Source organism: Microtus pennsylvanicus, chromosome 8, assembly GCF_037038515.1.
Source record: "Microtus pennsylvanicus isolate mMicPen1 chromosome 8, mMicPen1.hap1, whole genome shotgun sequence".
Lineage (NCBI taxonomy): Eukaryota > Metazoa > Chordata > Mammalia > Rodentia > Cricetidae > Microtus > Microtus pennsylvanicus.
The window spans coordinates 51,879,653-51,896,667 of NC_134586.1; the positions used below are offsets into that span (position 1 = coordinate 51,879,653).

The 17,015-nt window shown below is 47.0% G+C and overlaps 2 protein-coding genes across 5 annotated transcripts in view; one reads left to right on the forward strand and one right to left on the reverse strand.

The window, feature by feature from the left end:
* Lrig1 (leucine rich repeats and immunoglobulin like domains 1) overlaps positions 1-14,574 on the forward strand; it is a 102,261-nt gene extending 87,687 nt beyond the window's left edge. The window contains exons 12-19 of the mRNA XM_075983398.1: positions 1,990-2,153; positions 7,497-7,817; positions 9,185-9,466; positions 9,970-10,389; positions 10,909-11,034; positions 11,629-11,775; positions 12,669-12,950; positions 13,047-14,574. Of these exons, the coding sequence (XP_075839513.1) occupies positions 1,990-2,153; positions 7,497-7,817; positions 9,185-9,466; positions 9,970-10,389; positions 10,909-11,034; positions 11,629-11,775; positions 12,669-12,950; positions 13,047-13,291 (1,987 nt within the window). The 3' untranslated portion in view covers positions 13,292-14,574. The remainder of the gene's footprint in view (positions 1-1,989; positions 2,154-7,496; positions 7,818-9,184; positions 9,467-9,969; positions 10,390-10,908; positions 11,035-11,628; positions 11,776-12,668; positions 12,951-13,046) is intronic.
* Positions 14,447-17,015, reverse strand: part of Slc25a26 (solute carrier family 25 member 26) — a 124,816-nt gene continuing 122,247 nt past the window's right edge. For all 4 annotated transcript variants that reach the window (XM_075983400.1, XM_075983399.1, XM_075983401.1 and 1 more), the window contains one exon: positions 14,447-15,527. In XM_075983400.1, coding sequence (XP_075839515.1) covers positions 15,410-15,527 — 118 coding nt within the window. In that variant the 3' untranslated portion in view covers positions 14,447-15,409. The remainder of the gene's footprint in view (positions 15,528-17,015) is intronic.

The window sequence follows — 17,015 nt, forward strand, 5'->3', positions numbered from 1 at the left end:
TCAGATCTCAGCAGGTTATTCTGTGCCCTTAGTCAGCCTTTGGGTAAATTTCCACAAGCAGTGATTAGAAACACACTTTGAGTTGGAATCATGAAAATGCACAAAGTAAGCCAGTGAAGAACTGGGCTGGTTGGAGGCATGAAGTTTTGCCTGAGTGAAGAAAAGACTGGAATCTATAGGTCATGGTCCCACCAACCACAGCCTGGCCTTCGCCTCAACTATGGGATGCATGGTTGACCAGGAACTAGTGATCTCACTGGTGTCTATTCCAGTCATTTCCTGTGTTCTCTGGTCCTCATACTCATCACTTAGGAAGACCTTCCCATTCCTAGTACTTATATTTTGCTGGGTCTAGCCTGGCCTCTTCCCTGGGGTGGGCCTCACTAAAAACCTTAGTGCTGAACCCAGCAGGTATACTGAATGTGGTACAAAGCCTGATTCTTCCTACGAACATCTGTTCAAGGGTTGAATGAGGTTTTTTTTCCCATCAATTTGTTCCTATGGCTAAAATTTAAATAAATTTTAATATATCCCTGTCCCGGCTCCCAGCAGTGTCCCGGCCTTGTTCGCTATGCCTCTCCTGTCTGTTGTGCTCTACCACACACAAGTATCTTTTGATGAGAAGTGTTTCTGACAGCCAGCCACCACACAGGGCTCATTCCTGTGACACTCACCTCTTGTGTGGTGTATGAATTAGTCACTTTCTCATGGGTGGTATTGATGGCCTCTGCCACCACAGTAGCCCCTTAGCAGGACGGCCCTCAGATATCTTTCAGTGGATACTACCTGCCCATCAAGTGAAAGGTGTAAAAACCTCATACTGGTACTGTTGTCAAAGAGGGACCAGCATCCCTGTTTTAGTGCTTTGAGATAAATAGTTGAGTCTTTGGGAAAATATTTCCTAAGGTGATTTGGAGAGGTTGAGGTGGGGATATGAGAACAGGAGGAAGGAGGAGGCTTTACTCTGGGCTGTGTTCATCCCTCTGTGCCATTTAATAGTTCCACACCATCAGAGATGGAAATCAAAGCTAGCTCACTTGTTGTTGTGGGAATAGGATGTGCTTGGAATTGCCCCCTTTGTCACCACATACCCCGGGCAGTTCATGATGGGAAGCCCACACATTCACTGTCGTCTTGTCTTTGGCTGTGGGCCAGTGTCACTCTTTAACTCAAGACTCCAGGTCTTTAAAGATTCAGGCAGCTAGACTCTGGGTGACTTATCTGAGTGACTCTTGGAAAAGGAATGTCTGCTCAGATGGCCATTCTGATTTCTGTTTGGAAGTATAACCCCAGCTGCTGAAAAATGAAAATGTTCTCTGTTTTGGTTGGAGCCTCACAAAATCAAAGTTGAGCATTTTCATGCCTGCTGGGCTGCAGCAGTGAACTCACAAACACTGTGTTGGAGGTGGAGCTGAATTTTACTGGTGTGAGGGTAAACATGAGGAAGAGGAAGGTGTGTTATTGAGGCTCTGGTTTGGGAGTTAAAACATTTACAGTTTTGTGAAATAAAAAGATAACAGCCATTAGGAAAAGATTTCATAGGATTTGTTGTAGGATTTAAAGTCTGCTTAAGCTTGGAAGTTCGGTACAGCTTATCAGAAATGTGGAGAGCCAGTGGCAGGCAGTGCTCTTCCCAGGTGGGACACATTCACGATCACAGCAGGTTAGAAGGCATCCCCAGGGTGACAGGAGCTTTGACCCCCTTAGGACGTAGGTAGACTCACTAGGTGCTACTGTTCCAAGTGTGGTCTTAGGACAGGCATTCTCTTGGGGGTTGCTAGACATGCAGCATCTTGGGTTCTGCCCCTCTGACCCCATCAGAAGCACGAGCTGTCGTTGGTCACTGGAGAAAGCCATGAGGAATAGCATTCCTTTTGTAGTTTGATGTCCCAACTTCTCAGCTGATTGGTTGCAATGCTTTGTTCTCTGTGTGAGGGAACCACCCCCAATGGATACATGCTAAGTGTCCATCTCTTGTTTCTCTTCCAGCCACATCAGCAGTGAGAGCTTCCTGTGTGACTGCCAGCTCAAGTGGCTGCCCCCATGGTTAGTGGGCAGGATGCTACAGGCCTTTGTGACAGCCACCTGTGCCCACCCAGAGTCACTGAAGGGCCAGAGCATTTTCTCAGTGCTGCCGGACAGTTTCGTGTGTGGTAAGATTTTCTTTGAGATTTGATTTTTTGTTTGTTTGTTTGTTTGCTGGATAAAGGGCAGAGAGGCCAGCAGGAACTGTTCATTATGAGACTCATTCCTATGGCGGTAGTTAATGTAGTCCGTGGTTACAGATTAGCTGCTGGGTGCAATTTATTTCCCACGGAAACCACATGTATTTACTGTACGATACCTCATTATGTGGTTCTTGGAGTACATGTATTTAATTAGAAGGGAGTAGGTTAAGCTACAAATCTAAATAATCGGTTACAGGAAGATAGTTCTAGCCTTTTCAAAAGGGTCTGGTGCCTGGGTTTGGCTGTGAATTTACGCAGTGCATGAGGATGGGGTTTCAATGTGTATTTCTTTCCATCCCTAAGAATGAGAGGTTAAACACAGGAAGAACGGGTCTCAGGAGAACAGCTACTGTAGTAAAAATAATTCCTCGATGTTGACTTGCACTCTTGCCGTCTGTCCAAACCACTGAAATGTGCACTGGTGAGAGTCTTCCTTCCTTCACCATCTTTGTGAGCAGGGGTGGTCAGGATCCAAGTTCAGTTACAAAGAGCACAGAAAATGCAGAACAGCTTAAACACACATAGGCTAGCTCCGGCCGCACTAACATAACCACATAGATAAGAAAATGGATTCCAAGAACGAGAAGTCTTTTGTCTGGGTTGCTTTGAGCAGGAGTGGCGTGTGTGATCCTCTTGTCATTGGTTCCCTCGGCCTCACTGAGCTTCCAATCTCTTCCTGGACAGCGCTAGTTAGGACCCCATCCAGCAGCTTGGATGTCCCAGAGCCTCTTGTCCAACTTCTTTTCTTTTTCTTTATGACTGCCTGAGGTGAGACAAGTGTCCTCTTATCTACTCTTCCTCTCCTTCCACCACATCAGTTCCCAAAGTAGAATCCAAGGTTATAGAGAGAGTGCCCTAGTCACAGAAAAGCAGGTCCCACTTGTAAGGCCAGTGCTGAGCAAGTCCACGGCCATTAACTTGTTGGGCTTCTTGAGGTTAAGGAGTCACTGGCTTCCTCCATCTTTCCTGCTGGAGGGCAGGCTTCTGTTTGCCTGCAGCCATGGACTTGGGGCAGGCTGTACCTGATTCCTAGCTGGTGGCTTTGTCACAGTTGGTATCACAGCAACGATCACTCATAACCACCTATGAGAATCTTTGATAGGAAATCAGGGGTTCAAATTCTTCTCGATGTCTCCCACTTGTGTTTCTAAGAACACTGTCTAGGAAGTTAGCATGAAGTTATGAAGTTAGGGAAGTGCAAGTACAGCCCTTTGCTGCACAGGGCCTTACTGTGTAAACAGTACACTATGGGCTACTGGGCCCACCCCTGTGATACAGCTCAGGGGGCGGAGCAGCGCTGACCAAGTGCTTGCAGAATGTTTCTCAAAACAGCCCAAGCTGGAGCTGCCCAGACCCCCATGGTAGACAGTAGGCGGGTAGCAGTCCTGTTGGCCATCAGGTCAGTTAGTCCATTTCACAGCATGGATGGACTCTGACAGCGATCACACAGGTGCATGGAGTCACGTGGAATGCCTACAGTAAGGGGAACTGCAGAGGCAGGAGGAGGACGTTACCAGTTCCTTTGGAATGGAAAACAATGGAGATGGAGATAGACAGGGAAGAGCTAAAAAGGACAGAGTCTTCTCTGTTGGAGGTGATAAAAATGCTTACGATTTGTGAAGATACTAAAAAAAAAAACCACTGAATTGTATATTTTACAGGGGTGGATTGTAGCTGAATAAAGCTTTTTAAGAGGAAATATAATTTACGTACTGTAAAAATCTACCTTCTGAAAATGGATTTAGACTACTCAAAATTAATGCCATTATTACTACTCATTTTATATTTTTATCGTCTCTAAAAGAACCCCACCCCCATGCCATGAAGCTGCCCTTGTCCCAAGTCTGTCCCTAATCTTGTGAGGGCACCAGTCCAGTTCTGTCTCGGATCAGTCTATTCTGGACAGCTGACATAAATAGTACTATACAAAAACTTAGCTTGCCCCTTCTGGCAAGATGTAACTCAGTTCTGCTTTGATGGTGCTGAGGTTTGAATTCAGGACCGCAGGCATGCTAGCCTGGCATTCTAGCACTATGTGCCAGTGTAGCATTCCTTAACATTACTCACTTAGTGTGGCACTGTGGCCTCCTGTTATATGTTATACAGTGTATCTGTCCACCCATCAGATGCTGGGCATGAGTACTCTTTGGAGCTTTTGAACAGTGTGCTGCACACGGTCAGGTTTTTATGTTTTTATGTAAGTTTTCTTGGGTTTATACCTAGAATAGGATTGGTGAATCTGTTTTCCCAAAGGTGCTTCATAACGCCATATACCCACTGACAGTGTGTGGGGATCCTACTTTCTACGGTGACATTTGTTTCCCCTATGACTTAGCTGCGGAGTGAACTGTCCTGTGCTTACTGGATGAATGTGTCTCTTTTGAAAATCTAGCTGCTCAAATATTGTGTCCATTTTGTGTCTCTGCTCTTTAGATGTAAAGGCTTTTTTAGTCCAGACTCTGATCATGGATATATTTGCCAATATGTTCTCCTACTCTGTGGGGTCTTCATTTTCTTGACAGCCACAGTGCAGAAGTCTTAAGCTCTCCACACTCTGTCGTTTGTGCTGTCGCTGTCATTGTGAGAACTAATGCCTCACAGGGTTATGATACCTTACTCCTCTGCTTTCTCCAAGGATTGCAGAACTTCTGCAACTCCATATTTTGTTCTTTGTCAAGATTATTTTGAGAATTATGGGTCCCTTGCCATTTCTCTAAAAGATAATAATTTGTAAATTTCTTTAATAACGGAAACTAGGATTTTGGCATTTTACTGACTCTAGATTAACCTGGGAGCATGGGCATCCTAATTGAATTGTCTTCCTGAAGCATAAACGTGGTGTTTCCACTTTCCAGCTTTTCCTTATTTATTTTTTCTTGTTATTCTTTCATTCTTGGGTTTGTAGCGTAAAAATGTTACTCTCACCTAGAAATAGAGATACAGTTGAGTGGGATAGTAACTGGAGTGCTGGATACGAAAAAGCAACTCAAGTTTGCATCATGGATTTTGTATCACACAACTGTGCTGATACGATATATTCTGCATGGCTTTTGTTTTGTTTGTAGACCTTCTTCTGTTGTTTGCATGTGTGTGGAGGCCAGAGGTCACCTTTAGATGTCATCCTTAGGACCTCTCTGCCTTGTGTTTTTGAGTCAGATCTCTCACTGGAAACTAGGGCTTGGCTTACCAGTTCCGCCAGGTTAACTGGCCTGTGTTGATTTTTTTTATACTTAGGTGTGTAATTTACAGTGTTTGGATTTTTTTTTTCTTGCATTTAGATCTAGTCTGCAAGACTTGCCCAGGACATATGCAGCATAGGTCTGGAAGCATGAAATTCTCTACTGCAGATTTCCCTTTTCTTTTATATATATCTGGAAATGTTTAAATTACTCCAACTTTGGGAGGTCTTTTTTTTTTCCTGGATATGGGGATTTTAGTTTATAATTTCTACTTAAGGACTTTGGGTATGTTTCTGCTGTCTTCAGCCTCCCTGATTTCTGATGAGAAGTTAACTGCTTGTGTTTTGGAGGATCCTTCTAATGTAATGAGTTGATCTGGGGCTATTTTGGTATTGAACAGGTTTCCCATGGTGCATCTTTATCATGGCACCTCTGGATATAGCTCTCCAGTATACTTGTAGTTCACTGAACCTGGGATGCATCTTTTCCATCAGATTAGTATGCTTGAGCCATTTCTCTGAAAACTTCTTCATCTTTGTCGTAGTGGTCTCCAGCTAATCTGCATGTTGCTGTTCCTCTTGATGCTGTGGCACAGGCCTCTGCCATCTCTCATTGTTCACTTTTATTTGTTCTTGGCATAGATCTCCATTGATCTCTTTCGGGTCATACTCTTCCGCCAGCTCAGTTCTGCTGTCAAGCCCCTCTGACTGATTTTTTTTTTTTTTTTTGGTAAAACTTCACTTATTCTACTTTAAAACTACATTTGGTTCCTTTTCATAATGTGTCTCCTTGTTAAGGTATTCATGGTCTTTAATTAGTACATAGAGTTCCCTTAGTTGACTATTTTTATAGTAAGATATAAAATGTTCAGAATCTAGGATTCCTTAGACAGTGTCTCCTGGCTGCCATTTTCTTATCTGTATATTTACTACTTTTGTTGTTGCAAAGTGGGCGACAAAAACCAAACCGTCTGCCCACTGTGAGGATCATGTATCTGTGTGCTGGCCTTCCGGGCTGGTTGCTGCCTTTTATTCCTGTTTGTTTAATGCTGTCTCCTCGGCCCATGCTGTAAAGCCTGTGCACCGCACAGCCCCTTGGGTTTCTGCTTGGTTATTTTAGTGATTAGCTAACAGCCGGACACAAATATCCTTACTGAGTCTCCTATCCCCTCCCCAGGATCCCTGTAGGTATTGGGTTTTGCCACCATTTTCTCTTTGTGCAAGCCCCCCAGCCCAGTCACAGGAAAGGAATTAGAAACCTTCCCTGGGTGTTTGCATAGCTCGTTAGACCATGTGGCCTTTAAATTCTCAGGACCCTGTTGTAGGTTTTCATTGCCCAGTATTGGTATCTTTTTCACCCGATGCCCTTTGAGAGTTGCTAGGGCTGGAGTGGTCACCTAAGAGCTGTGGGGTTAAACAGTGGTGCTTGACCAGTCCATCAGTTGTTCAGCAGTAGGGTTTCCTCTGCCCTGCATACTCCTGCAAGCTCATAGAGTTCCCAGCTGCTCCAGTCAGTGATAGTTCTCTGTGGAGCTGTTGAGGGAGCTAGTTCTTGCTGTTGGGTTTCAAGTTTGTCACAGATCTGGGAACATGGAAGGAGACTTGGATATATGAAAACACCGTACTGCTCACTGTCCTGACGTGTGGCTTTTTTCTTGCATCAAAAATCCATGAATTGTTATTAAGCTCATGGTTTTCCACACATGTGAAAAAATTTATTTTTGTGGTATTTTCCTATTTGAACAGTAGGATGTTTTTGAGTTCTGAAACTCAAAAGTGCATTGAACATCTGTCGTTTTGCAATTGGGTTTGCAAGTATGACTGATGATGCCTGGAGATTTTGTTTAAAGCGGGCCATGTTGGCATAGCTGTCGAAAGGAACCACTAGGCTGGTTTGATGAATTGAGTAGTCATGGGTTTATTTCTAGCTAAGGAGGCAGTGAGGCCTGAGAGCCACGGCACAGCCATCACCATGTCTAGTGGAACTGTGCTGGCACTGTGCCCAGAACTGACCCAGTTCCTTCTTAGCTTGACTAGCAAGCAGCCCGTGTACAGAGAGCAGGGTGCCTTACGGTTGGTTCTCTTCCCAGATGACTTTCCAAAGCCACAGATCATCACCCAGCCTGAGACGACCATGGCTGTGGTGGGCAAGGACATCCGTTTCACGTGCTCAGCAGCCAGCAGCAGCAGCTCCCCGATGACCTTTGCCTGGAAGAAGGACAATGAGGTCCTGACCAATGCAGACATGGAGAACTTTGCACACGTCCGTGCACAGGATGGCGAAGTGATGGAGTATACCACTATCCTGCACCTCCGTCACGTCACGTTCGGACACGAGGGCCGCTACCAGTGCGTCATCACCAACCACTTTGGCTCCACATACTCACACAAGGCCAGGCTCACTGTGAACGGTAGGCAGTGTCATCTTGTGTTTCTCAAGCAGAGTCCACAAGCTGTGCTCTCGGTTGTCAGTCATTGGTGCAAGGAGACAAAAGCTGCTGTGGGGTGCATTTCTTTGTACCATTCCTTGGGTTTGTCCTAGACCAAGTTTTACATATTGAATCATTCTTTTTGGTTTGGGGTACGTTAAAGTCCATTTACATAAAGTGACATTGTGGAGTTAAGCCTTGTTATTTTTATCTGTTCATTGTCTTCCATAAACCAAGAGATGTGGTTTCCAGACTCCAAGACTCTCTGGATCCTGAGGAAGCTTCTGCCCTCAGAATAGATGCAAAGCAGACTGGGACAAGTGCTAGTCCCCATTCCTCTAGACAAGTGTGACCCTTTAATTCAGTTCATGCTGTGGTGACCCCTAACCATAAAATTATTTTCAACTATTTTATAACTGTAATTTTGCTACTGTTACTAATCATAATGTAAATATTGTTGGAGATAGAAGTTTGCCAAAGGGTCCGAGACTCACATGTTGAGAACCACTGCTCTAGAGGATATGGAGTTAGTGTGAGTTGAGCCCCTGGCTTGATGGTCCAGTGGGCAGGGAAGTTGTGACAAGGCCCTCTTACTCAAAAGCCAGCCTTTCAGCCCATTAAGGTGGCTTCTTTTGGACTGCTGTTGGATGTTGTGTGAGGAGTGAAGTCAGCATGAATAGGCAAGCCTTTCCATACCAGGCTGATGAATTGGCTTGTGGGTGACCTGAAGCACGGCCTTCATCCTCCAGTGCTTCTAAGCTAGTCTTTGCCACAGCCGGACAGATTGTCTGGGCTCGCCTGAAAGACCCTGGGTGTTTCCTGGAGATTGAGGCAGCTGGTAAGACTCTCACAGTGGCTTGGACATCAAGTCTGGATACTGTCCACTGTGTCAGCATTGATATCAAAGCTATATAGGCTAGTCAACTGCATATTTCTGCCTAGGCGTGACTGCTGATGTGGTCCCATAGGTCCATCCACGTGGGTTTCCTCAAGAGGGCTGAGCTAGCCCATTTGTTTCTCCATGGTGAAGACATGCAGCTTTCCCCAACAACAGATGAGTTGTCCAGCTCTCTCCAGACAGCTACCTAGAGCAGGCCCGCCCCAGACCTCTACTTCTGGAGGATCCCTGTGTAGTAACTATTGTGAAAGTACAAGAGGCAGAATTCTTTGAGTGGTTAGCACTGTCCTACAGCATAGCAGAATTGTGCCTGGGATGGGGAGAAGGTGGATACCTCTGGGAAGGGTGGAATAGCAATGAGCTGGAGCCTGAGCAGTGTGGGGGTCTGTTTGCCAAGAGTCTCCTTCTGCATGCAGCCATCCCATATAACTTTACCTATATTTTTCCCCAGTGTTGCCGTCATTCACCAAAATTCCCTATGACATTGCCATTCGGACTGGCACCACAGCCCGCCTTGAGTGTGCTGCCACAGGCCACCCTCACCCCCAGATTGCATGGCAAAAAGATGGAGGCACTGATTTCCCTGCGGCTCGTGAGCGACGCATGCATGTCATGCCAGATGATGATGTGTTCTTCATCACTGATGTGAAAATAGACGACATGGGGGTCTACAGCTGTACTGCCCAGAACTCGGCTGGCTCTATTTCAGCAAATGCTACCCTGACTGTCCTAGGTTCGCTATTGATAGTGTATGTGGTGGGGTGGGATGGGGGTAAAACTCAAGTATTAGAGGCATCTGCTTTCTGGAAAAGTGTGGTATCCTCTTTGTACCTAGTTTGAAATTTGGGGCTGCTTTTCAGTAAGTTGTTCTGGCTCATAAAAGACAATGAGCAAGAACTTCCGTCTTGACAGTACTCAGCTGTATGTCTGAGTAAGGATCCCTCCGTGTGGGGGATGAGTGGGTACAATCTTGGCAGGAGTAGTGAGTGACGCAGGTCCTCAATAGGACAGTTTAGTGTGAGGTAAGGCTTTAGGACTTTGCTATGTTGAGGCCGTTCCTAAAATGGCAAAGAGGATTTAGTCACATTTGGCCTTCTGAAAAGCTTGGAGCACTCATAAAAGATCTCAGATGGCATTTTATTACTACATGGGATTGTCTCCTGTCTGGAAAACAAGTTGACCCCCAGCAAGCAAGCCCCGTATAGTAAATGTGCAATCTCCGATGCCTTCCTGCAGAAACTCCATCCTTGGCAGTGCCTTTGGAAGACCGAGTGGTAACTGTGGGAGAAACAGTGGCCCTCCAGTGCAAAGCGACTGGGAGTCCCACACCGCGCATCACCTGGCTTAAGGGAGGTCGGCCGCTGAGCCTCACCGAGCGGCACCATTTTACTCCAGGCAACCAGCTGCTGGTTGTTCAGAATGTGGTAGTAGAGGATGCAGGCCGGTATACCTGTGAGATGTCTAATCCCCTGGGCACCGAGCGAGCACACAGCCAACTGAGCATTTTGCCCACCCCCGGCTGCCGGAAGGATGGGACCACCATAGGCATCTTCACCATCGCTGTGGTCTGCAGCATCGTGCTTACCTCGCTGGTGTGGGTGTGCATCATCTACCAGACCAGGAAGAAGAGTGAGGAGTACAGCGTCACCAACACAGGTCAGCAGTGCGGCACTCACACTAACACACGTCAGCAGTGCGGCAGGCTCTTCAGGGGGGAGCGAAAGTAGTGAGCGCCGCAGTCCAACATGGATTACACCAGCCCTGAGGCTTTGCCTAGAACCTAAGAGACTTCTAGAATCTTTAGGAATATGGATTCTGTCTGTAGATAGAGTTGAGGCATTGCCACCCCCTCCCACATGTCACCTCTGAAGGACATAACAGGAAACTGAAACACTCTCAAATTCAAGCACCTGCTGGCCCCTGCAGTTTCTGGTCTCCATGGCGATTCAGAGGCATCAGGGCCCTGCCTGTTGTCAGGAATCAGGTTGTTTCCAAGCTCTCACAGCCTTGGGATTTTGTTAGGTCCTCCACGGTTTTTTACCACAGGATGGAAAGGAGGTGAAGCAGCAGTGCTGAGTCTGCGGAGCTCTCGGGCCGCTGCTGTGTGACCGCACATGTGTATCTATATTGGTTATGGCAGCTGCCCTGTTGTTTCATCGTCATGTCTTCTTGCAGATGAAACGATCGTGCCTCCAGATGTGCCGAGCTACCTCTCCTCGCAGGGAACCCTTTCTGACCGGCAGGAAACTGTGGTCAGGACAGAAGGTGGCCATCAGGCCAGTGCGCACATTGAAAGCAATGGTAAGTTCAAGAACAGTGAAACAGTCTGATCTGACTATGTCCTGGACGCTGCTTTACCTCCTCGCCGGGGTAGGTTGGGCACCTGTGTCGTATGTGGCGAACCAGGTCTTTGACAGATGCTTTGCTTTGGATCTGGTGTGTACAAGTACTGTGGTTTTAACATCTGGTCCTCCAGAAGTCCCTACACTGGGCTTAGCACTATGTCTTCAATCAAGAGAGGATTGCCAGGAAGAGTAGATGCCAAGAACATTCCAGGTCCTGAACCAGCTTTACAGTACTGCTGGTGCTCTGCATGTGGTGGTTCAATCAAGCACAGATTGAAAATTCAGGACAGAAAGATTGTGTCTGTACTGAATATGCAGGTTTTCCACGGTTACCGGGTACTGTTAGTAGAGCTGTCGTAAGGTCTTCACAGACGGACAGTTTGTGTGCAAACAGCATCATTTTACAGAAAAGGCTTGACCATCCTTGGATTTGGGCATCTCTGAGGAGCATAGGAACCAATCCCCGGTGGGTGCCAAGGGATGGGTGCTGGGAAAGAGCTGTAGCCTGTCCTCTAGAGGCTGAGAGACCTAAGAAGGGGCTTCATTTCAGGTGTGTGTCTGAGAGACTCGAGCCTCTTCCCAGAGGTTGACGTGCACAGCATTACATGCCGGCAGCCCAAGCTGTGTGTTGGATATACCAGAGAGCCCTGGAAAGTGATGGAGAAAGCCGACAGGACCGCTGCTCCACATACAGCAGGTAGGAGTCACTGTGACAGGGAAGGCCATTGCTTTTGACACTGAAATAGTAAGTTGAGGAGCAGCACATCACTGGTCTCATACTATCTCTGAATTGTATTCAGAAAACAAACTGGAAGCTCTGGCTTCCTTTGATTTCAGAGTCCTGTGTGTCTTAGGTAAGTCTGGTGTGGCGAGCAGAAGTGTGAGTTTTCTTAAATTTGTAAGCTTACAGGGCAAGGCCCACAAATCATGGAAGTTAGCATCCTTGCACCCAGACTGTCTTGTCTTGTCCAGACAAGGTTTCACTTTGTAGCCCAGGCTGTCTTCAGCCTTCTGAGATGCTAGCTACTGGACAGAGGTTGGTGTGTCTTCCTCAGTCACTCTCCACCTTATATACTGAGCAGGGCCTCTCACTTAAGCCCACTGCTCACTGATCAGTTACTCTAGCTAGCCAGCTTGCTCCAGGATTGCCTGCCTCTGCGTCCCAAGCCCTAGATTGCAGATGGGCTGCCACACTGCCTGGCATGTCCAGGAGTACTGGGGACCTGAACTCTGATCCTTATGCTCGTCAGGGACTTTACCTGCTGAGCCAACTCCCAGCCCCACTGCCTGAGTCTTTAAGGCTTAGAAGACTGTTGAGAAGATTCACCACTATGTGATGCCTAATGCAAATCTTCCTTTTTACTTTCCCTTCATTTTTCCTGTGATCAAAGTGTGCATCCTAAATGAATTTCAGGTGCTCACTTATGCACAAAAGACCAGGACTTGGTGTGGGCCCAGTTCCTCTCCATGTGTACATTCCAGGGAAGGACAGGGTGATTACAGTGGTAAACAGGACTCAGGCCTCTGAGAGGGGATGGGGACTTCAGTGGCTCTGGTTCCCATTGACCCTTGGCTCTGCGCTTCATTCAGCACACAGTGGCTCTGCTGTATGCGGTGACTGCAATCCTGACACAGATAGTCAGCCCAAGGAACAAGCCTTCCATCCCCAGCCTGTGTCCAGAGAGAGTGGACGGCCAGGTACACCAAGCAGCCAAGAGCTCAGGCAGCATGACCTAGAATCCTCTCCACACCATCCTTACCCTGGGACTGCTGACGGGTCTCACACCCACTCTGGAGGATCCCTCTATCCGAGTAACCATGACAGAATACTACTGTCTCTGAAGAACAAGGCAGCATCCCCAGATGGGAAAGGTAAGTGTCGTGTTAAGAAGCATGTTTGCCATGGGCTGGGAGCCCAAATGGGGTTAATGTGCACAGGCTAACGTGCCCTCATGTTTTCTTAAACAGGAGATTCCTCTTGGACTTTAGCAAAGTTACATGCACCAGACTCCATAGACCTACAGCCTTCTCCTACGTTAACTTCAGGCAGCCCAGAGCTCATAGAAGATGCCGTATCTACTGAAGCCCAGCACTTGCTTGTTTCCAATGGCCACCTCCCCCAGGCCTGTGACTCTAGTCCTGAGTCTATGCCGCTGACAGGACAGCTCACTGGGAAACGGAGGGGACCATTGCTATTGGCACCGAAGAGCTAGGCTTCATCTACCTCAGCTCGTTTAAAGCAATCGCTACAGGGAAGAGGTAGGAGAAGCTGTGGGAAGTTTGTGTCCAAACGGCAGTCACTCTGGACAGTTTTAACTTCCATGTGGAGTGTCAGTTGGCTAAAGGACTTGGCATCTGGAGCACAGAAATGCAAGAGACTGTTTGTGTACAAAAGGCAGGAAAAGTATTTGATACCGTTGTACATAAGAGTTTTCAGAGATTTCATATATATTATATATCTTTTACAGAGACTATTTTAATCCTTAGCGCATGGGTCCCGCCTTCAGTGATATTTTCACATTAGGTTGCTGTCTAATTTTGGAGAGGGTCAAGAATAGTTCTGGTGCCTTAATGCACAGCTGAAATTCAGGTAAAACCACATTAGCTGTTGCTGGTGGTTGGGAAGGAGGGCATTTTGGCTAAGTGCTCCCTTAGTCAGATTCAGGTGCGTTGGCCAGACCTGTGCAGCTGTTGTCTGGCCTTGTAGAGTGGGGCGCACGTGTCACTTGCCTTTCTTCTAGGTTCAGGGTCTGTCTTTGAGGAAGAGGTTGAGGGCTGTTAATCCACCAAAAGCAATGGCTCGGAACAAGTAAGCACTGCCTTTCGTCTTTGTAACTCACTTGGTAAAGCAAATGTCTTGTCTCCTTCAGTGGGTCTTTGGAGCTTATTAAGGCAGAGGCTGCCAGTGTGGGCGCACCTGTGGATTTTCCAGTAGTGAGGTTTTAGTTCTGCCAATACAGCATTGCAGTGGCGGATAAAAGTAGTTCACTTCTAGGCCAGCTGATTTCTGCCCAGCAGGTCTGTCCACAATGTTCCCTCATATAGTGAAACTGGGCTTGGACTATACACGACTGAGTCCCAGGCCTGGGTGTATTTGCACTTTGGGGCCCTGTTGCTAACCATCTTGTGAGTGCCAATGTGTAATTCAGTAAAAACAACATGGAAGCAAACTCAGTCTTTAAAATCCCTGAAAGCTGAAGGGAAGTGTTGACAGTGATGGCCAGAGACAGTGTACTGCCATGTCACAGGTCATCTCTGTGCCCTAGGACAAAGCACAGAAGTTTATTCTCCACAGTTGGCTGATTAATGTTACTTCCACAAAATATGTGAATTTGCTGCTTCTGAGAGGCAATGTGAAAGAGGAAGTATTACTTTTTATGTACAGAGTTATTTATTTATAGAAATTTTGGTACAGTGTACATTGAAAACATGTAAGATATTGAAGTGTCTAACAAATGGCATTAAAGTGTCTTTAATAAAGGTTCATTTATAAATACTAAGTGTGTGCTATGGTCATTGTTCTAAGTGCAGTTATTCTGCCTTTTAATACTTTTTCCCCAAAGGGAGACTACTCAAGACAGCATCACAGACAACACTGCTGCCCCAGAAGGCGCAGCGGCGCCACATTCCTCGGATGGCTCACTAATTTTTTGCCACCTGGAGCTGGTTAGTTAAGCCTTGTGCTCCCCCCGAATATGCTGAGCCCCCCTCCTGCAGCCAGTGTTGCTTGCACTCACCATGAGGACAAAGGAACAGCTCTAGCTGGCCCTCCCGGGAGGACAGTGGTGGTCATGGGGCTTCGTGTCCTGCAGCAAAGTCACTTGCCCACCCACTCAGTCACCGGTGCTGCAGCTGTCTCACACTAGGGATTTTGGGGTACTCTGCTGTAAAATAATATAATCATGTGTTTTTATATGAGAAATACAAGGGTAATTAAAAACAGCAGTCTCCAGAAAGAATGTATGCTATGCACCTGCAGTTCATGCTTTTTAAACAAAGCTATAATCTTACACAATAGGAATTAGCCCAGGGGAGAAACACCCACACGCACATTTCCTGCCCCAGCCTCCTTCCTTTTCCCAGTCTAGCCATTCGCTTGCATTTTAGTGACTCAGTAGATAGTGGGAGGCAAAGGACACTGAAGTGTTTATTAAGGGGTGGAGATGTTGGTCTGGAGGTCCACCGAGGATAGTTTCCATAGAGACACTCAGGGCTGCACTCTGCAGCCCTCTCAAAGTGCCACACTGCAGCGTCGACTTTGCTAGTCACAGGAAGGCAGGGGCTGCACAGCAGCCAGCAGCCCTCTTCTCCAGGGGCACGCAGTGTCTGCTTCATGGGCTCTTCTTGCCCACTTCTAACAGCAAGCTGCGGGTCTGGTCGTAGGCACCCAGAAAGATGAAGCCGCCCATGCTGATGGCTGCCATTCGTGGGAAGACACCTGCAAATAACCTAGGAACAGAAACCATGATTTGCTCACTTGAGCACACCCACTTGTCACATCCCTCAGACACTTAACAGTGTGTTCTCTTCCTTTCAGAAGACCACTAAGTACACTCCCAAGTATGCATGAGAATCTGGAGCCCAGTCCAGCATGGCTGAATGCTGTGCTGTCTACCTGGGAGCTCTCATGTGAAGACGGTAACCACTGTCCCAACATGATGCTCTAAAAATGGAGTCAAAGGGACAAATCTGAGGTCAGGCTGGGAAGGGTATATCCCAGTGGGACACCTGAGGAGCCTGTGGGTCTCAGTTCAGGGAAGCAAAACAAGTTCTTAAACAGTTCTATCTTCTTGTCCTGGTGACTCAGTGGCACTTTGTTGTTGGAGTTCCCAAATGTGATTCTACAAGACGGAAATGCATCTCGTTCAGGCTACATAAGGACACCAGAGGCACATGCCTGTGATGGAGAGGGAGCACCTCATACATGGCAGTCCTGGACACTCCAGTGCTCCATCCCAGTCCAATTAGAACCGTGGTGTTTGCGACCCACTCTCTAGATCAGTAGTTCTCAACCTTCCGAATGCTGTGACCCTTTAATACAATTTCTCATGCTGTGGTGACCCCCAACCATAAAATTATTTTCATTGCTACTTCACAATTGTAATTGTGCTACTGTTAGGAATCATAATGTATATTTGTGTTTTCTGATGGTCTTAGGTAACCCCTGCAAAAAGGTTGTTCAACCTCCCCCCAAAAAAGGGGTCACAACCCACAGGTTGAGAAGAACTGTTCTAGAGGTTCAGATATTCTTCAAATATCCACTGTGATATTACTGAAAAAAGTAATCTGCTAATGACCTACTAGATAAGCCAGCACTGTAAACCAGTAGAACAGCATGCAGCTGGACATGGTCTAGGCTGTGTGATCACCAGGCTGTTGGACACAGGACATGGTCTAGGCTGTAAATAACTGATTTCTCCAGAGGAGGGAGGGGCGGGAGGGGCAGAAGACCTCTTATTTCTACTGAAACCTTGCTGCCCAGAAAAGTGCTTTCATATGCAGAAAGCCAAAGTTGGAAATCAGAACTTAGGCTGGTGAGGTGGTTAAAGATACTGGCTATCAAGCCTGATGACCCAAGCTCAATCCCTGGAGAAGGAGAGAACCAGTTATCACAGTTCGTTTGATGTCCATATGTGTCCACTAGTGGAGAGACTTGGGGTGTAGGGCAACTGTTTTCTTATGCCAACACTCATGCCTTTTAAGGATGTGGGACATTGACGGGGAGTCCCTGCTGGATACACAGCCCCCTCATCCTGCATAACCACCGGAAGTAGTCAGCTGTCCCACCCTTCTATCTGGCACCTCACAGGAAAGCAAGGACTTTATATCACGAGGCCCCTTTTGATAAGCCATTTAGGGAGCTGGAGAGGTGGCGTAGAGGGTAAAGTGCTTGCAGTGCCAGCAAGAGGACCTGCGTTCAAGTCTAGAACCCATGTA